At 44.5% G+C, this 21,915-nt stretch overlaps 1 protein-coding gene and 1 non-coding gene across 2 annotated transcripts; both read left to right on the forward strand.

Moving 5' to 3' along the window:
• Positions 1 to 4,534: 4,534 nt before the first annotated feature.
• Positions 4,535 to 4,607, forward strand: trnav-aac (transfer RNA valine (anticodon AAC)). Its single transcript has one exon. It is a non-coding gene; the product is annotated as a tRNA-Val (tRNA).
• Positions 4,608 to 12,192: 7,585 nt separating this feature from the next.
• On the forward strand, positions 12,193 to 15,498 carry LOC133398903 (G2/M phase-specific E3 ubiquitin-protein ligase-like). Its single transcript, XM_061670065.1, is given in 7 exon segments — positions 12,193 to 12,226; positions 12,387 to 12,497; positions 13,980 to 14,155; positions 14,639 to 14,710; positions 14,712 to 14,812; positions 14,955 to 15,126; positions 15,343 to 15,498. Coding segments are annotated over 7 exon segments (822 nt in total).
• The last annotated feature ends 6,417 nt before the right edge of the window (positions 15,499 to 21,915 follow it).

Here is a 21,915-nt window from a genome sequence, read left to right on the forward strand (position 1 = left end):
AGACTGCAATATGAGTGTAGCGCCTTGGACTGTTCAGCCATCCTGACACTTGTATAGTATGTTGTTTAGAATCAGAATCAGAATCAGAATCATCTTTATTTGCCAAGTATGTCCAAAACACACAAGGAATTTGTCTCCGGTAGTTGGAGCCGCTCTAGTACAACAAACAGTCAATTTACAGAACACTTTGGGGACATAAAGACATTGACAAAAAACAATTGTGCAAAAAGATGCAGAGTCCTCTAGCACTTAGAGCAGTTCGAACGACTAATATTGCAATAGTCCGGTGCAATGACCATTGTGCAAAGGGCGCTGAGACTTCAAAGAGTGTATGCGGTTTAAAGTGACGAGTAGTGCGATCATCTGGGACAATGTTGGTTGTGCAAATGTTACAGATACTCCTCAATCAGTGTGCAAATGGAGCAGATGCTACTCTGGCATGAGTGGCCAGTATATGCAAATAGTGCAGCATGGCGAGACAACTACAGTGAGTGCACGAGTAATACATAATTGGCCCCACAGAAATGTGACACGAACTCAAGTCAAAAAATTGCCAGCTTGTTGTCATGGAATTATAGGTTAGGTGTTTAAGAAGTTGATCGCAAGAGGGAAGAAGCTGTTGGAATGTCTACTGGTTCTAGTTTGCATTGATCGGTAGCGCCTACCTGAGGGAAGGAGCTGGAAGAGCTGGTGACCGGGGTGCAGACGGTCCAAGAGGATTTTGCACGCCCTTGTCTTAGTTCTGGCAGCGTGCAAGTCCTCAATGGTGGGTAGGGGGGTACCGACAATCCTTTCAGCAGTTTTGATTGTCCGTTGCAGTCGGAGTTTGTCCTTTTTTGTAGCAGCACCAAACCAGACTGTGATAGAAGAACACAGGACTGATTCGATGACCGCTGTGTAGAACTGTCTCAGCAGCTCCGATGGCAGGCCGTGCTTTCTCAGAAGCCGCAGGAAGTACATCCTCTGCTGGGCCTTTTTGAGGACGGAGTTGATGTTGTTCGCCCACTTCAGGTCCTGAGAGATTGTAATTCCCAGGAACTTGAAGGTCTCGACGGTTGACACAAGGCAGCTGGACAACGTGAGGGGCAGCTGTGGCGAAGGATGCCTCCTGAAGTCCACGATCATCTCTACCGTCTTGAGCGTGTTCAGCTCCAGGTTGTGTCGGCCGCACCACAGCTCCAGCCGCTCCGCTTCCTGTCGATATGCAGACTCGTCACCGTCCTTGATGAGGCCGATGACAGTGGTGTCATCTGCAAACTTCAGGAGCTTGACAGTCGGGTTCGCTGAGGTGCAGTCGTTCGTGTAGAGAGAGAAGAGCAGCGGAGAGAGGACACAACCTTGGGGCGCCCCAGTGCTGATGCTGCGTGTGGATGAGGTGGCCTCCCCACCTGACCTGCTGTGTCCTGCCCGTCAGAAATCTGTAAATCCACTGGCAGATGGCTGGAGAAGCTTGGTTGAAAGGAGTTCAGGGATGATGGTGTTGAACGCTGAGCTGAAGTCCACGAACAGGATCCTCGCGTAGGTCCCTGCACTGTCGAGGTGTTCTAGGATGAAGTGCAGTCCCATGTTGACTGCATCATCCGCAGACCTGTTCGCTTGGTAGGCAAACTGCAGGGGGTCCAGCAGGGGACCTGTGACACTCTTGAGGTGGTCCAGCACGAGATGTTCAAAGGACTTCATGACCACAGATGTCAAAGCGACAGGCCTGTAGTCATTCAGACCAGAGATTGCAGGTTTCTTGGGGACTGGAATGATGGTGGAGCGTTTGAAACAGGATGGAACTTCGCACATTTCCAAAGATCTGTTAAAGATCTGTCATATGATAACTTATGCCAGGTTGGACACAAAAGAAAGAGAAAATGATCTCTAAAGGTTGGCCAGACAGAGGGATAGAGATGGGAAGGATGTGCAGCAGATTAGGGTGATTAAGGATAGAGATGGAATTGTCTTGACTGATGCCAGTAGTGTGCTGGATAGATGGAAAGAATACTTTGAGGAGTTGATGAATGAGGAAAATGAGAGGGAAGGAAGAGTAGAGGAGGCAACTGTGCTGGACCAGGAAGTGGCAATGATTAGTCAGGAGGAAGTTAGAAAGGCATTCGAGAGGATGAAAAATGGAAAGGCAATTGGTCCTGATGACATTCCTGTGGAGGTCTGGAAGCATTTCGGAGAGGTGGCTGTGGAGTTTTTGACCAGCTTGTTTAAGAATTCTAGTAGGTGAGAAGATGCCTGAGGAATGGTGATAGAGTGTGCTTGTGCCCAGTTTTAAGAACAAGGGTGATGTGCAGGATGATTCTGATGCTTATATAAAAAAGAATAACAGGCGCGTCAAGATCAGAATTCACCGTCATCCCGTATCGGTTAATTAGCAACAGAAAGCTCTGCGATTCCTCATTAAGTCTAACATACTTTGATAATTGTCAGATTTACCTTTCGACAGAAATGTTTCTTTTGCATTTCAGCAATGAGACAGAAATAATATAATGGGGGTGGGGGGTGGGGGGAAGTACTCTCTTCTCTCTGGTGCATCATTGAACAGTATGCAAACTTATATAGTTTTTTGGTATTTAATTACCTTTTGAAACTTAAATTTAGAAGATTTAGAACACGAGAACAACAGTTTCAGTCATGTAGTGGTTGTTATGTTCACCAAACAGGCGTAAGGTCCCTGTTTGGAAACGAGGCTGATGGGCTTTTTTGTTTTCCCACAAAGAAGAGCCCCACGAAAAGCTAAAGACCAGTTGAAGTTAACTCCCCGTCAGTGAATCGGACCCCTGTCTTCCGCGTGACAGGTGGATATACTGTGCACTATACTAACGAGGAGTCTTTTGACCTACTTTCACTGAGTGTATGGCAATGCCAGCGAGACGGTTTGCTGGTCCTGCTGACGGATAGCACGAGAGCAACAGTTTCAGTCGTGTAGTGGTTGTTATGTTTGCCAAACATGTGTAAGGAAGACTGGAGGTGGAGGAGAACACAAGAGAGTCAGTACAAATGTGGGTAGCCAAGTAATCAATCGAACACAAGAGAACGAATCACAAGAGTACCACGGAAGATACTACTGGTGCTGGATTCCTGGATCTGGAAGGCTTACTGTATATGCAGGCAGTGATTAGTGCTGATTGAGAACAGGTGCGTGGGCGAGGAGGTGATGCTTGCTGGAGAGTTAGAGAGGGAAAAGGGAGGCACAAAGTGCCACCCAAGTTCCAAAAAGGAACTGCAGGGCACAGATCATGACAGCCCCCCCCCGAAAGGGATGTGTGACACCGTGAAAGCAGGATGTTTGTTGATAATGTGGGGCGGAGGGGGTAAGGCCGGAGGGCTAAGGGTGCTGGTGGTGACAGGCTTGAGCAGAGACACATGAAATGTCGGGTGGATTTTGAGAGAATGAGGGAGCTTCAACTGAACAGGTGGGATTTAAGACTTTAGTGATCGGAAAAGGACCAATGAAGCGTGGCGTGAGCTTCCGTGATTCGGTCTGGAGAGAAAGGTCATGGGAGGAGAGCCAAACCATCTGACCCACCTTGTATACAGGCGTTGGGGAGCGACGAAGATCCGCCAACTGCTTGTTTCTTTCGGCTGACCGACCCCTGACGTCCTTCCAAATGTAGTTGGAGTTGTGGGCCCACTGAAGTACTTCAGAGCGTGTGAAATTGGGGACGAAAAGCCAGTCTGGAAGTCCAGTCTTGGGATCCGGTTGGGTTCTCTGAGCCCTTTTGACCACTTGTTCTATCTCCCACATGGCATCCCCAACAAAGGAGGAGAGAGGAAGAAACTTGAGGTCGTCTGCACAAATACTGTAGTTACACATTTAACAGCTGAATGAGGTGCAAACACTCAAATGATCCTCACATTAGAGCACATTTTCCATTTGCAGCTGTGTTGGGTTATTCACATGTGGTTTTAGCGCATTGGTCCCCATTACAAATCAAAATGACGGAAAATACTTTGAGAGATAGGTTCCAACAACCCAAGCCGTAATTGTATAGTGGATAGTACTCTGCATTGTGGCCGCAACAAGCCCGGTTCAAATCCGGGTCACGGCAAGAGCGAACCTCTGCAGTTGCTTTTTGCGCCGTGCTGCTGGGACAGTGAAAATCCTCCACAGGGACTTGCAGAGGGCTCAAACCTTTCTGGGGCTAGTTTCGGAATGGATAACACATCTGACTATGGATCAGAAGATTTGAGGATAAATTTCTGTCTAACTCGTGTACAGCTTTGCATATGGTGTAAAACCCAATTCAGAGTGCTGCATTGCATATGTTCACTTTGTTTGTTTCCTTGTTTCCTTTCTTCAAATCACAAATGGCTGTCGGAATTATATTGATGTCGAAATAAGAAGAAAAGATGGTTGGCTCAATAACTGCTCAAAACACTTGGTCCTCTCAAAAGAATTCTGACTTCAGTAATGCTTAAATAAATTCCATTATGACTTATCATTTGTAAATATTCAATTCTGCTTGTGAGTTGATTTACTTGGTGGGCTGGTCTGTCAATAAATCCATGTCCGCTTTTGGGCACAGCAGCCGCCACAGTTTCCATAGTGTAGTGGTTATCACGTTCGCCTAACACGCGAAAGGTCCCTGGTTCGAGACCGGGTGGAAACAGCTTTTCTTGCTTGTCAGGCAGCTGTTGTACATGGTGTGCTGGTGATGTTCTGCAGTAAAAGTTACCATAGCTTAATTGTGTGCATGTACCAAGCCAGCCAAGGTGATCAGAGAGGCAGGCAGGAGAGTACTTGGTGTATCTTCTGGCAGGAAAGGAGAGAAGGAGACTTGGTGGTGGAACCTCACAGGACAGGAAAAAGGTTAGCTAAGAAGAAGTGGGACACGAAGAGGACCGAGGAGAGGCGAAAGGAATATATTGAGATGCAACACAGGGCAAAGGTAGAGGTGGTGAAGGCCAAACAAGAGGCATATGACGACAAGTATGGCAGGTTGGACACGAAAGAAGGAGAAAAGGATCAATACAGGCTGGCCAGACAGTGGGATAGAGATGGGAAGGATGTGCAGCAGGTTAGGGTGATTAAGGACATAGATGGAAATATGTTGACTGGTGCCAGCAGTGTGCTTGCTCGATGGAAAGAATACTTCGAGGAGTTGATGAATGAGGAAAATGAGAGCAAAGGGAGAGTAGAAGAGGCAAGTGTGGTGGACCAGGAAGTGGCAATGATTTGTAAGAGGGAAGTTAGAAAGGCATTAATGAGGATGAAAAATGGAAAGGCAGTTGGTCCTGATGACATTCCTGTGGAGGTACGGAAGCATCTCGGAGAATTGGTTGTGGAGTTTTTGACCAACTTGTTCAACTCTAGCGCGTGAGAAGATGCCTGAGCAATGGAGGAAAAGTGTGCTGGTGCCCATTTTTAAGAACAAGGGTGATGTGCAGAGCTGTGGGAACTATAGAGGAATAAAGTTGAAGAGCCACAATATGAAGTTATGGGAAAGAGTAGTGGAGGCTAGACTCAGGACAGAAGTGAGTATTTGAGAGCAACAGTATGGTTTCATGCCGAGAAAGAGTACCACAGATGCATTATTTGCCTTGAGGATGTTGATGGAAAACTACAGAGAGGGTCAAAAGGAACTACATTGTGTCTTTGTAGATCAAGAGAAAGCCTATGACAGAGTACCCAGAGAGGAACTGTGGAACTGCATGCGGAAGTCTGCAGTGGCAGAGAAGTATGTTAGAATAATACAGGACATGTACGAGGGCAGCAGACCAGCGGTAAGGTGTGCTGTTGGTGTGACAGACAAATTTAAGGTGGAGGTGGGACTGCATCAGGGAACAGCCCTGAGCCCCTTCCTGTTTGCAGTGGTGATAGATAGGCCAAGAGATGAGGTTAGACTGGAATCCCCGTGGACCATGAGGTTTGCAGATGACATTGTGATCTGCAGTGAAATCAGGGAGCAGGTAGATGAACAGTTAGAAATGGAGGAATGCACTGGAAAGCAGAGGAATGAGGATTAGCCAAAGTAAGACAGAACATATGTGCATGAATGAGAGGGGTGGTGGGGGAAGAGTGAGGCTCCAGGGAGAAGAGATAGCAAGGGTGGAGGACTTTTAAAACTTGGGGTCAACCGTCCAGAGCAATAATGAGTGTGGTCAGGAAGTGAAGAAACGGGTCAGGTGTGTTATGTGACAGAAGAGTCTCTGCTAGGATGAAAGGCAAAGTTTATAAAACAGTAGTGAGCCCAGCCATGATGTACGGATTAGAGACAGTGGCACTGAAGAGACAACAGGAAGCAGAGTTGGAGGTGGCGGAAATGAAGACGTTGAGGTTCGCTCTCGGAGTGACCAGGTTGGATAAAATTAGAAACGAACTCATCAGAGGGACAGCCAAGGTTCGATGTTTTGGAGACAAAGTTTGAGAGAGCAGACTTCGATGGTTTGGACACGTTCAGAGGATAAATAGTGAGTATATTGGTAGAACGATGATGAGGATGGAGCTGCCAGGCAAGAGAGCTAGAGAAAGACCAAAGAGAAGGTTGATGGATGTCGTGAGGGAAGACATGAGGGCAATTGGTGTTCGAGAGGAGAATGCAGGAAATAGGCTTACATGGAAAAGGATGATGTGGCGACCCTTAAAGGGACAAGCCGAAAGAAAAGAAGAAGAAGGGCTTTGATCTTCATGCAAAAAAATTCAAATATTTTGCACTTGAAAAAATTAATTCATAATTTTGGAAATAATCAGTGTTAGAGACACCAACATGTGTCCCATATGATCTGGCAGTCAGGAGTAGTGGTTTTCACTGGTCTCCTACTCCCGGAATGGGAATTTTACCTGAAATATTTTGTTTTGGCCTGGTCGTTTTACGAAAAATTAGGCCTGAAAGTAAGTGAAGATTTTTTAAGAAAGTTGAAGTGACACCACTGATGTTGTAGTGGTACACTCTCCTTACTTTGGTGCAGGCAGCGTGGGTTCAGTTCCCACTCAGTGACGGTGTGAATGTGAGTGCGAATCGTTGTCCGTGTCTATATGTGCCCTGCGACTGACTGGCGACCAGTTCAGGGTGTAGTCCACCTTTCGCCCGAAGTCAGCTGGGATAGACTCCAGCATCCCGCGACCCTAACCAGGATAAGCGTTGTTGAAAATGGATGGAAGTGACACCATTATCTGGTCTAGTGGTCAGGATTCCTTGTTTTCACCCCAGCGGCCCGGGTTGGACTACCGTTTTGGGAATGTTCCTTGAATCGCTTCTGAACTCTACCATTTAGACTTTGTCACCTCGTATGCTTACATTACCTCAGTGCCAGTATTATGGCATGGATCTTCACCTAGGGAACCATGTCCAACTCCCAGTATGAGAGCATTTTTTTACCGAGCATTCCACCAATTTGGCTGTTCATCCAGAAAACTTCCGATTGAGCTTGGGGAAGAAAACACAACAAAGGTGTTTCCCAGATGACCAAGCGGCCAGGATTCTTGGTTTTCACACATGAGGGCTGGGTTTGACTCTGGGTATGGGAACGTTCTCTGAATTCCACGATTTCGGTTTTAACATCATGTCGAAAAATTCCAGTTTGTGGAAATGTTCAATATTTTGGAAAAAAAAAAAAAAAAAAAAGGATTTTCCCATATGGTGAAGCCGTCAGGTTGCTTGGTTCTCACCCAGGAGGCCTGAGTTTGACTCCTGGTTTGAGAATGTTTGGGAATAATGTATTCCACTATTTGGGCTTTGATCATGCAGAAAATTTCAAATATTTTGTGTTTCGAAAAACTGGCAGACCAACGTGTCCCAAATGGTCTGGCAGTCAGGATTTCTGGTTTTCATTGGTCTCCTACTCCCGATATGGGAATGTAACGGGAATTCTTTTGTTTTGGCCTGAGTGTGTCAATGGGAAAGAAAGTATAGAATTAAAAAAAATAACCTGAAGATCCAGTATCATGTGTCCCATATGGTCTAGTGGTCAGGATTCCTGATTTTCACCCAGGTGGCCCGGGTTTTACTCCCGGTGTGGGAATATTCGTTGAGCCTCTCCTGAACTCTCCAATTTGGACTTTGATTTACACTTGGTATGACTCCCATTATGAGAGTAATTTTTTACCCTGCATTCCACCAATTTTGCTTCAACATTCATCAGCAAAAAAAAAAAGCGCTTGGGTAAACGGTCAATATTTTTGGAAAAATACAAAAAACAAAGGAGTGGCCCGTATGGGCAAGCGGTCAGGATTTGTGGTTTTCACCCAGGTCTCCTGGGTTTGACACCCAGTATGGGAATGTTCCCTGAATTCCACCGTTTGTGCTTTGATCTTGATGCAGAAAATTGGAAAAAAAAAAAATTCGGAAAGAATAAGTGGTAGAGACACCATCACGTGTGCCATATGATCTGGCAATCAGTATGAGTGGTTTTCACTAGTTTCCTACTCCAGGAAGGGGAATGTAACCTGAATTCTTCTGTTTTGGCCTGACGACGAATGCTTGAAAGAACGTGAATAATTTAAAAAAAATAATTTGAACTAACACCACTATGTGTCTCATATGGTTTTTACCCAAGTGGCCTGGGTTTGACACCCGGTATGGGAATGTTCCTTAAATCTCTTCTGAACTCTATTTTTTAGACTTTGTCACCTGGCAAAGTAACATTACCTGACTTCCAATATTATGGGATGGATCTTCACCCAGGGAACCAGTTCCGACTCCAAGAATGAGAGTTTTTTTACCCTGCATTCCACCAATTTGGCTTTAACGTTCATGCAGAAAACAACAGATTGAGCTTGGGGAAGCGTTCAATATTTTGGAAATAAACCCAAATCAAAGACGTTTCCCATATGGGCAAGCAGTCAGGATTCCTGGTTTTCACCCAGGAGGCCAGGGTTTGACTCCGGGAATGGGAATGTTCCCTGTGTTCCACCATTTGGGATTTGATCATGCAGAAAATTTCCAACATATGGCGCTTAGGAAAAAAAAGCACAGAATTTTGGAACAAATAAGTGGCAGAGAAACCAACACATGTCCATATGGTTTGGCAGTCTGGATTTCGATATATTTCAAAAAAGATTTTAAACTTTCATCCACGAATTTGAAAAGCTGGCAAATATTTATAATTATGTTACAAAACATCCCAGTTTTTCAACATGTCAGGATGACCGAGCGGTCTCAGGCACTAGACTCAAGGTTCAGCACCTTCTAATTAGGATTTCTGGTCTCTGAATGGAGGTGTGGGTTCAAATCCCACTCCTGACATGATTTTAATTGCTTTCATTTTGACAATTTGAATGCAAATGTTCAGAAATCCATCCATCCATCCATTTTCCGAGGTGCTTCTCCTCACACGGGTCGCGGGCATGCTGGAGCCTATCCCAGCTATCTGCGGGCAGGAGGCGGGGTACACCCTGAACTGGTTGCCAGCCAATCACAGGGCACATACAAACAAACAACCATTCCCACTCACATTCACACCTACGGGCAATTTAGACTATCCAATTCTTGCATGTTTTTGGGATGTGGGAGGAAACCTGAGTGCCCGAAGAAAACCCACGCAGGCACGGGGAGAACATGCAAACTCCACACAGGCAGGGCGGGAGATTGAACCCGGGGCCTCAGAACTGTGAGGCAGACGCACAAACTACTCGTCCACTGTGCCGCTAAAATGCACTTTTTTTTTAAATATGGACCATGAGGACCCATACTGCCTTAAAGCAATGCATACATTTTGTCCAATGTTTTAGTGATGTCAATATCAAATAGGTGATTGATTGTAAAGAAACTTTGACTTTTGGTGGTGAACTATAAAGTGTTTTTGTAATCCTTATTAAAATACACTCATTTGAACAGTGACAGTGACTGAATTTGCCTGTATATCAAATCCATTTCCCCCATTAAAAAGAATGGAAATGTCTTGAATCCATTGGAAACCCTCCAAAAACAAAATGCTCTAACTTAAAGCAAGAAATGGACTTGCTTGCTTGTGGACCCTTGGGATTTTTTTTGTCAAAAAAGGACATTTGAAAGCATTGTTCTATGATTGCTTTGTAATTCCGATTGTCTTTGAATTTAATTTTGATATTGTTGTGAACTTTAAAGGGACATTTGTATGGTCGATTTGAAGTGTCGCTACAGATTTCGCAATTTAATTTCATAAACCTACAATTGCGCTTGAACCAGAAAATTAAGCAAATAATAGGTTTTTTATCCAAAATTAGACTAAATGACCGGTCAATAAAATAAAACAGAAATAAAATCGGAAAAAGTGATTGAACTTAAAACCTTTTGTCTCACTCCTTAAGTCAACAATAAGGTGGAATATAACAGGAAAGGTTTTGTTAAGGTGCATATGCCAAATGATGTGCCCAAAATTATATGTTAACTTTCGCTTTGTCCACTGTCTTGTTTGTTGCTATAAGTAAATTTCATGTTCAATCTGCTTCGACTCTGGTACTTTCTTTGCTAGTCTTACCACTTATCGAATCTAGAGCTAGCCCAGTAGCTTATCTCCCTCTGCCCAACAGCACAAGTGCTGCAATTGGCCTCATAAACAAGTGTGCTGGTGAGAATCACAGTGATCAAGAAGCTTGCATTGAAAAATGTCAGTTTAATGTAAAAAATAATGACTATCATACGGATTCACAAAAATCTACATTCATGCATTTTATCGACTACGTTTATCTTTATGTTGTCTTTGTCTTTTCTAAAAGCCTCCTGTGGACAAATGTTAAGAATTAGCACTGGTGCCAAAATCCACAAAGTAATGCATGCCTTGTTTTCCAATAATTTATTGATGTCCATATCAAATAAATGAAGGATTGATGGAACTCGAAGCATTGACTTTTCGTGGTAAACTGTAAAGTGTACAGTACATGTGATCCATAATAAAATACGCCACAGGGAAGAGTAATGTTAACAGGCCTGCCAAATTTGAATGAATAAAACAGATCGCTAAGAATATGAAATCAGGGTTCAAAACTTGAATAATAAGGGCCACCTCTCATGTCTCAGACGCTGTGGGTGTGTCGAATGGATGAGCCAAAAGGAATTAATTATACTGGTGGGGGGGTGATAACTTATACAATGTAAAATCATGTGAGGAGGCTCAACTTTAAAAAATTAATGCTTATTGTGGACTGTAATCATGAAAATAAACACACAAGTCAACTTACTCTCGTTGTCAGTGATATAATCAGAATCAGAATCATCTTTATTTGCCAAGTATGTCCAAAAAACACACAAGGAATGTCAGAGCCAAACACGGCACCTGATGACAGCGGGACGGTCGGAGGAAACCCGGGTAGTTAGACAGTCGGCACTGCCCCATTCACTAGTATCAAGTTACCCATGAAGCCATGTTGTCTCTGTTGAAAGTTTACAAAACTATATGACGTATCCATATGCGTCTTCAAAATGTCAATGCATCGCTTGTTTATTTGCAAATTTATTGGGAGCTTAAATAACGTCACTAAGCTGTTCTGTAAAATCAAGGCATCCGGCGAAGACGCATCATCGGGGCGGAGCCATCGTTAGCTTGCTAACTGCACGCTAGAATGGTAAATGGGCCTTGGTATGGAAGCTAAGAGCAGCTAACTCACAACTGAGCAGCACAGCCAAACGAAACAATGTTATTAGTTATTATTAAATTATTTTATTTATTTATATTATATATATATATATATATATATATATATATATATATATATATATATATATATATATATATATATGTACATATATAAAATACATATCCATCCATCCATTTTCTGAGCCGCTTCTCCTCACTCGGGTCGCGGGCGTATCTTCAAAATTGCGTTACTTTTGTCTATAAAATAAACGCGCGTGCCCACTGATCCACAAGCGCACATTCAACAATTCACAAGCAGAATTTAATATTTACAAATGATATCATGTAAATAGGTGGTACGGTGGACGATTGGTTAGAGCGTCTGCCTCACAGTTCTGAGGAGTCTGGTTCAATCCCGCCTGTCTGGAGTTTGCATGTTCTCCCCGTGCCTGCGTGGGTTTCTCTGGGCACTCTGGTTTCATCCCACATCCCAAAAACATGCATGGTAGGTTGATTGACAACTCTAAATTGCCCGTAGATGTGAGTGCGAATGTTTTTTTGTTTGTATGTGCCCTGCGATTGGCTGCCAACCAGTTCAGGGTGATGGTCCAAAATCATGGTTGCACAAAAATGGACACATACTCAGTGCCTTTGAATTCAAGAAGGACTGGGACCACCAAACTGTTCCACAACGTGTCAGGGATGGCTTTTGTGGGCAAATTCCAGATGATGTCAGGTAAACACAGACAGATAGATAGATAGATAGATAGATAGATAGATAGATAGATAGATAGATAGATAGATAGATAGATAGATAGATAGATAGATAGATAGATAGATAGATAGATAGATAGATAGATAGATAGATAGATAGATAGATAGATAGATAGGAGTTGATTTAGGAGGGCCAAGGAGAGAATTCTTAAAATTTCTGATGGACAACATTGCCAGGTCACCCATGTTTGAGGGTAAGGAAAACAGAAAGAACTTGACGCTTTACAGTACAGGTAATGACTGGCTTCATTTAATGTGAAATATTAGAATTTATTGTGATTTGATTTAGTTATTACTATACAGCTATGCTCTGGACTCATTGGAGTGAGTGTTGATTGTATTGTTGAATTACATAAATGTACATGATTATTTTTATGTGGAATACTGTATGCCCCTACCTACTTCCACATTTGACAGACTGTAGGAACTTTTTTTTTTTTTTTTAACTAATATTTGTTCCCCTTATGATGATCACAAACGATGGACTTGGTTTTCCCTTGCCCGGACGCAGGTCACCGGGGCCCCCCTCTGGAGCCAGGCCTGGTGGTGGGGCTCGAAGGCGAGCGCCTGGTGGCCGGACCTGCACCCATGGGGCCCGGCCGGGCACAGCCCGAAAAGGTAACGTGGGTCCCCCTTCCCATGGGCTCACCTCCAGATCGGGGATGAGATCCTGCCCCAATTGGAGGAGTTCAAGTATCTTGGGATCTTGTTCACGAGTGAGGGAAGAGTGGAACGGGAGATTTGACAGGCGGATCCGTGCAGCGTCTGCAGTGATGCAGACTTTCTATGGGTCCCTTGTGGTAAAGAAGGAGCTAAGCCGAAAGGCGACGCTCTCAATTTACCGGTCGATCTACGTTCCTACCCTCACCGATGGTCAAGAGCTGTGGGCCGTGACCGAAATAACAAGATCCCGGATAGAAGCGGCCGAAATGAGTTTCCTCTGCCGGGTGTCCAGGCTCTCCCTTAGAGATAGGGTGAGAAGCTCGGTCATCCGGGAGGATCTCAGAGTAGAGCCGCTGCTCCTCCACATCGAGAAGAGCTGGATGAGGTGGCTGGGGCATCTGATTCGGATGCCTCCCGGACACCTCCCTGGTGAGGTGTTCCGGGCATGTCCCCCCGGGAGGAGACCCCGGAGACAACCCAGTACATGCTGGAGAGACAACGTCCTTCGGCTGGCCTGGGAACGCCTCGGGATCCCCCCGGAAGAGCTGGATGAAGTGGCTGGGGAGAGGGAAGTCTGGGTGTCCCTGCTAAAGCTACTGCCCCCGCGACCCGACCTCGATAAGCGGTAGAAAATGGATGCATGGATGGATAAAACATTTTTTGACTGCACGTTGGTCGACTGGTTAGCACATCTGCCTCACAGTTCTGGGGACCGGGGTTCAAATCCCGGCCCCACCTGTGTGGAGTTGGCATGTTCCTCCCGTACCTGCGTGGCTTTTCTCCGGGCACTCCGGTTTCCTCCCACATTCCAAAAACATGCATGCTAGGTTCACCGAAGACTCTAAATTGCCCGTAGGTGCGAATGATTGTTTCTCTATTTGCCCTGCGATTGGCTGGTGACCAGTTCAGGGTGTACCCCGCCTCCCGCCTGAAGATAGCTGGGATAGTCCAGCACGCCCGCGAACCTAGTGAGGAGAAGCGGTAAAAAGAAAACTGATTAATTTTTTTTCTTTATTCAATGTTAAATATCCTTTTATGCTATCATTGTGCAGCTCTCAGAGGGGACTGGTACTACTTTGCTGGGAGAGCCACTGCAGTGAGCTTGGTACATGGCGGTCCACCACCAAACTTCCTTTCCCCAGTACTATTTAGTCTTTTGGTCAATGGTTCAGCAAATCCAAATGTTGAAGATATAGCTGACACCCAACTCATGGATAAAGTAAAAAAGGTAATTTGGTCGTTGTTACATCTTAAACTGCATTACAATTACTTTACATTGCAAAGTTCTCTTGTTTTCCAATTTGTTTTCCACTGCTGAATTGGCAAGTGTTGATAGCAAAGCGCTTTTCCCTTTTTACTTATAGTAACGTTAGGGAACAGTGCGCTGTTAGGAAAGCATTTGGTGAAACAAGGTTGTTTGGAAGCAGCAACCTTTATTCGTTAAATTCAATGACAGTTTTGCAGTAACCTATTAATCCTTAAGGGAATATTTAATTTCATGTTGAAAATGTGTGCACAGTATTTAAATTTTAAGGGTAGCGTTTAAAGGGAAACTTTCAGAGTTTTGAATGTCTTTGCCTTTCTCCCCGTCTGGAGAATTTTGGGTGAAACAATAAAAACTCAAGGCTACATCAACCAGCCCTGTTGTCAAAATTTAATAAGACTTGTATGAAGCTGCCATAAGTCACTCTGCTTATCCTTGTGATGCTAGGTATCTGAAAGTACAACGCTTGATGACCTCGAGAAGTCAAATAAATCCTTTGCTCGACTACTTGGCCAATGCAGGATGTTTGAGGCCTATGCAGTCAATTACAGAAAAGGCTCTGCTGGTACATGACATTGTCATGTTTCAGGTCATTCACAGGGTTCAAGGCCCATTTCAGAGGTATGCAGTAATAGCTGTTGTTCACTTTTCTCTCTCGGGTATGCCAGCACGGTTTAAGACGACTGTCACAAAATATAATGAAAGTCTATGAAACCAACGGGTGATTTGACTTTACAGTTGTGCTTTGTGCAATTGTTTGCAGATTTTGTGAAGGACTGAAAACTCTTGGGGTTCTTCAGCAAATTCAACATCCAGACGGCTTTCGTCCCCTGTTCTGCTTCGAGGCACACCAACTGACTGCTGACCAGATGGATGATCTTTTCAATATTGGTCTCTCCCCAGAAGGGAGCAACAAGAGAGCTGCTGAGGAGATGGTGGTTACTATCTTGCTTTAGTGGTCAAATACACACATTCATTCCACCCCCCTTATTGTGTGTGTGTGTGTATTCTATTTATTTTTGAGTACTTTAACTGACTGTTTAGTTCTAACAGAAGAAGAGGGGCCATCCAAACTTGAGAAAATCTTGGCCTTCACAAAAGGAACATCTGTGGTACCACCTATTGGCTTTACTCCAACTCCTTCTGTCCAGTTCCTTCATCAAGGAGATGATGATGCTTTTTCTCTGTTCCCTCTTGCCAACACGTGCATTAATTGCATAAAGTTGCCATTATATGCCTCTTACGAACTGTTTAAGGAGAAGTTCGACTTTGCATTCGGGAACACATATGGGTTTGGCCGAGCATGAACATGTTATTCTCAAATGTAAAAGTACATGGCTAAGAAATCTACAGAAGTAACCAAAATGTTATTTTTGTAACAAAAATAAGACAATTTTCATTAACTTGACCTACAATTACAAACTCTTGAGAGGGGGAAAAAAACCTTGGTCTTCTTTAACAGATGACAGATAACAGATGTATAGTCAATGTTTAATCACTGAATAAAGTTCAGAAGTGAACAGAAAATATCTATTCCATGGTTACCATCATTTCCGAGTGGGTTCACTTGTTGAATCATGTTCATTGTAATGTCATCCATGTTTGTATTAATTTCTGGAATCACCACATTATTATTAGTTTGCAGTTCAGGTAATGGGCCTTCTTGATCAACGCCAACGTAGTTATTAGTATCAAAGACACTGTTAATGGCTGGATGGATTCCTGCATTGTTTATAACACCTGCATGTCACCCCCTTGTGTAGAGAGGCCATGATTGTTCCATTGATTGATAAATTCAGTTGTTGCTCTTTCAATTCTTGGCAGATACACATAATGCAGGCAAAATAGATGTAGTTCATTCAGCGAATCCAGTACCCCATGCTCCTCCATGAAGTTAAAGAGATTTATAAAGTGTCTGGATACAACTCTATTGAGCTCTGCCCATAGTCTCTCAATCCTTTGGTTGTGCACTGATACACCTGTAATAACACTGTTCAAACCTATTTTCTCTAACATAAAATGGGCAACGTTAATATTTTCCGATCACATCTGGCCCTATCTATCTATCTATCTATCTATCTATCTATCTATCTATCTATCTATCTATCTATCTATCTATCTATCTATCTATCTATCTATCTATCTATCTATCTATCTATCTATCTATCTATCTATCTATCTGTCTGTCTGTCTATCTATCGATCTATCTATCTATCTATCTATCTTAAAATAAATCTCCCACAAGTATGTATGCGAGCATTTGAAATGGAAATGATGAATGGATTTGAGGATGGTATGTGAATAGATCTGACATGTTCATGTGAGTGTGTTTGAGGTGTATGTGTGCAAACATTTAAGGCGTGTTTGTCAGCGTATATTTATGAGTTGAAAAGTGGTTTCAAAATAAAATATGGCATTGACCAACAGCGATAAAGTGCAATAGTAAGCCTAACTTAAGCAGTAGCGTTACATAGCATTATACTGTATAGTACATACATATATATATTTTTAATGTATATATGTCGTATACTTGTTGATATTGTGTTTCAAGAACGCTTTTCCTCATTGATTTAAAATGAGTGCTTTTAATAGGTAAGTGCTGTAGGATATGACGTAATGGTCGGCCAATCAGAAGCCGTGTCGTGTATGACGTAGGACGAGGCTTGCTTGTCAATCAAGAGCAAGACGCCATAATTCGGTCGCGGATTCTGGCGAATATATGTGCCTTTCGGGCTAAAGCGCAGTGGATGTGTGTTTACTCCTGAACTCAAGGCAGAATTTCAACACCGCTGCGTTACAATCTGAAATGTATACGTTGCGACTATCTGGCCATCATGCCTATGATGGCCAGATAGTCGCGTTTAAGCTCCCCTGCGCCGGTGTACCTAATGAGGTGTCCAAAGGGAAAGAAGGAATTTAATTGTCGTAGTGAAACTCGTATCATAGCGATGCACTCCAGTCAGAGTCAAATATTTCATGACTTTATTAAATATAGTCGTGCAAATGAGAGCATTTGACTAGTGTAAATGAGAGCATTTGACTAGTGTAAATGAGAGCATTTGAGTAGTGTAAATTAGAGCATTTGAGTTGTGTAAATGAGAACATTTGACTAGTGTCAATGAAAGCACTTGAGTAGTGTAAATGAGAGCATTTGAGTAGTGTAAAAGAGCATTTGAGTAGTCAATGAGAGCATTTGAGTAGTGTTAATGACAGCCTTTCAGTAGTTTGTGTGTGTGTGAAAGCATTTGAATAGTAAGTGTGAGAGTTAATCCTGAATAATGTCCCTAATGGCCCCTCATACTCAAGGCATCCAGCTCGCTATGCTTGGAGCCGAGCTGCCACACTCTGCTGTTCCACACCACACTTCTCGCTGGGAACAGACATGACATCAATAATAGAAACGGGGGTTTCATTTCTCTGTGGCTCATTGGTTTATGGGTATGATTCTCATTTTGGGGTTGAGAGGTTCTGGACGAGCCCTCCTTCAAAACATTGTTTGGAATCTATCTGGTGCATTTTTAACTACCTTGTCGTACGGTGGCCCATGTGACAAGATATGAGGTCATGAGCTCCTCAGTGTGGTTTGTTGTTCTTGGGGTATAATTCTCACTTGGGGTGTGAGCGGTTCCTCGTGGAAAAGGCCTCATTTTCAGTGCCGTCACACGGTGATCCCATGTGACAAGTAATGTGGTCTACTGTGCATTTTGTGGCTCATTGGACTAGAGGTATGATTCTCGCTTCGGGTGTGAGAGGTCCCGGGTTCAATTCCTGGATGAGCCCACCAAAGAAAGCATCTGTGGTAGATAAGTATGTTGCAATATTAAAAGTGTGTCCTCTCAAGGTGGCCTGTGTAACAAGTAAAGGGGTCATTGAAGATTCATGTTTTGGTTGATGGGTATGATTCTTGCTTTGAGAAGCTCAACAGTGTATTTTAAGATCTGTGGTTATCGGCTTCCTGTCATGAACGGAACAGAGGATAGGACCCAAAAATGCACGACTCCAAAACAAATGGACAGTTTCCAAAAAGAGAGGTTTAATAGACGGGCATAGGTCGGTACACAGGCAGGCAATCCAAGAAAGGCAACAGTATCCAAGAACATGAGGCAAAGAGGCAAGGTTGATAATCGGAACAGGGTCAAAGTCTTACTGTGAGTCTGTGACAAGGAATGCTGGAACGTGACGACAAGGTACAACGAACTGGCAACGAGAGGGAATGAGACACGAGGTTAAATACAATAGGTAATTAGGGTGAATGAGGCACAGGTGGTGAAGATGCTCACAGGAGCAGGTGTGTGTGAAACGGGGGGGAAGAAAAAACCTGGAACACACACACACATAACAGTATCCCCCGTCGCAACTCCCCAGAAGGACGTTGATGAGAGGGCTTGTTGGCAGCACATACCTGGAAAAGCATTGACATAATTGATAACATCCCTCCTAACATTAGGCCAACAAAAGCGCTGTTCGACCACTGATTGAGTCTTGGCAATGCCTGGGTGACATACAGTGCGGTTCGTGTGAGCCCAGTGGATGACTCTTCCCCTTAAGGTCGGAACCACATAAAGCCTGTTTTCAGGGCAATCGTCAGGGCTAGGAGTGTTTTTCAGAGCCCCTTTAACCGCCGTTTCTATGTCCCAAACAAAAGCGGAAATCAAACATGACTTGGGCAAAATAGTCTTTGGGTCGGACAAAGAATTCTCTTCGGAGAAAATGCGTGACAAAGCATCTGGCTTACCATTTTTAGAACCGGGTCGGTAGGATAGCGTGAAATTAAATCTCGTAAAGAACAGAGCCCATCTAGCCTGCCTCGCATTTAATCTTTTAGCAGTCTTAATATACTCAAGGTTCTTGTGATCTGTCCATACTAAAAACGGAGTCTGTGCCCCCTCTAGCCAGTGCCTCCACTCCATCAAAGCCACCTTGACTGCCAGCAGTTCACGGTCACCAATGTCATAATTTTTCTCAGCTGGGGTCAGTTTTTTGGAGAGAAAAGCACAAGGATGTAATTTATCATCCTTGAGAGATTTCTGGGAGAGCACTGCTCCTATTCCGGCATCAGACGCATCGACTTCTACCACAAACTGCTGTTGGAGATCTGCCAAAGTAAGGATGGGAGCGGAGGTAAAGCTCGACTTAAGTTTTTGAAACGCTGCCTGACAAAGGGGGTTCCATGCAAAAGGTTTGTGTGGCGAGGTAAGATCATGCAAAGGAGAGGCTATAGAACTGAAATTCCTGATGAATTTTCTGTAGAAGTTTGCGAACCCTAAGAACCTTTGTACATCTTTGCGTGACGTGGGAGTAGGCCAATTAATTACTGCATCGACTTTGCAAGGGTCCATTTTGACTTCACCTTGAGCCAGGACAAAACCCAGAAAAGAAACTGACGCCTTGTGGAACTCACATTTCTCAGCCTTAACACATAGTTGATTCTGCAGTAACTGCTGCAAAACAGCGGACATGAAGAATGTGAGTCTCCTCATCCGGGGAGAAAATCAAAATGTCATCCAAATAAACAAAAACATAAACATTCAGCATGTCACGCAGGACATCATTGACAAGGTTCTGGAAAACAGCTGGAGCGTTAGTAAGCTCAAAAGGCATTACCAAATATTCATAATGTCCTGTTGGTGTGTTGAATGCTGTTTTCCATTCATCCCCCTCCCTTATCCTGACTAGATGATATGCATTTCTTAAGTCCAGTTTGGTGAAAAACCTTGGCTCCCTCCAGGAACTCAAAGGCGGTGGAGATGAGAGGAAGAGGGTACCTGTTTTTTACAGTGATCTCGTTGAAACCCCGGTAATCGATACAGGGTCGCAGGGTCTTGTCTTTCTTGTCCACAAAGAAAAATCCTGCTCCCGCAGGGGATGAAGATGGGCGAATGATCCCGGCTGCCAGTGATTCCTCCACGTACTCCTTCATGGCCTTGTGTTCCGGCCCTGAAAGAGAGAACAACCTCCCTCGTGAGGGTGTGGTTCCAGGCAGCAAGTCAATAACACAGTCATAAGGTCTGTGGGGTGGAAGGGATTTGGCCTTGGACTTGGAAAAACGTCTTTAATATCCTGGTAACAGGTGGGCACTTGAGATAAATCAGGATACCCAGATGGGGTCTGTGGATTGTCCTTAGAAACATGACCCTGAACGTCACATGGCGGCTTGAAACAGTTCCGGGCGCAATTGCTGCCCCATGACATAACCTGCCAAGAGGACCAGTCAATGTGGGGGTTATGTAATTTCAACCATGGGTTCCCTAAGATAAGGTCATGATTCATGGCGTCAAAAACATGAAAACTAACATACAGGTGTATGAATTTCTTGATCAGGAGAGCATAGTGTCACTTTAGGAAGAACTCGTGTAGGGTCTTCCTTCATGAAATTCAGACTCACCTCTCCTGTGCCCTTGCTACCGCCACCGGCAACTTTGACGTGACAGTTGCTCACGGAATGACCCAACTGACCGCAGTAGAAGCACCGTCCTTCCCTCTGTTGACGTTCCTCAGGGGAGAGACGGAACCTGCCCAGTTGCATGGGTTCCTCCGTGGGGACGTTAGCCAGTGGGTTGAGACCGGAACCAGGGGATCTGCCTTGGTTTGGCTGGTCACCGAGGCTCGTCCTCAAAGTGCGCGGTGACGCAGCCTTCCGCCGATCTCCATCCAGCTCGCGATCCAAAAGCCTCTTGTCGATTTTTACGGCGAGAGCGATGAGAGTGTCCAAGTCGGTCGGCAGATCTAGCGGGACTAAATGATCCTTGACGGCGGGGGATAGTCCTTGAAAAAAGGCATCGAGTACCGCCCGATTATTCCAATGACTCTCAGCTGCTAGAATGCGGAACTCAATCGCGTAATCTGACACCCTGCGCATGCCTTGTTGTAAGGTGACAAGGGAGCGAGCTGCCTCACGATCAGGAGTGGAAAATTGAAAAATTTGCTCCATAGTCTTTACAAAAAAAGCCCATGAATGACACGTGGCGGAATTGCGGCTCCATTCAGCAGTAGCCCACGCCTCCGCACGACCAGTCAGGTGGGAAATGACGAAAGCGATCTTTGCCCGCTCGGTGGGGAAGGCAGCTGCCTGGAGCTCAAAGTGGAGTTCGCACTGCGTGATGAACGGCTTAATGTTCCCAGAATTTCCAGAGAACCTCTCCGGTCGAGAGAGCTGTGGGCAGACAGCAGCGGAGGTGGCAGGTGGCTGCATGTTGACTGTTTCACATGGAAATACCGTGGCGGTATTGGGTGTGGTGCCAACTGGTTCCTTCTCTTGGATAATTTTCATAAGAAGTTCAAACTGTGAGGCCACCTGTCTCATCATATTGTCCTGATGCCTTGACAGTCCCTCTAGATGAAGGTGGAGGGCAGCAATCTGCTCATCCTGCTTCGAGAGGCGTTGACCCTGCGCTTGAAGGGCTTTGCGCACCGGATCTGAGTCTGCTGGGTCCATGTTACGGCCAGTTCGTTCTGTCATGAACGGAACAGAGGATAGGACCCAAAAATGCACGACTCCAAAACAAATGGACAGTTTCCAAAAAGAGAGGTTTAATAGACGGGCATAGGTCGGTACACAGGCAGGCAATCCAAGAAAGGCAACAGTATCCAAGAACATGAGGCAAAGAGGCAAGGTTGATAATTGGAACAGGGTCAAAGTCTTACTGTGAGTCTGTGACAAGGAATGCTGGAACGTGACGACAAGGTACAACGAACTGGCAACGAGAGGGAATGAGACACGAGGT

Source organism: Phycodurus eques, unplaced genomic scaffold (assembly GCF_024500275.1).
Source record: "Phycodurus eques isolate BA_2022a unplaced genomic scaffold, UOR_Pequ_1.1 contig_467, whole genome shotgun sequence".
NCBI lineage: Eukaryota > Metazoa > Chordata > Actinopteri > Syngnathiformes > Syngnathidae > Phycodurus > Phycodurus eques.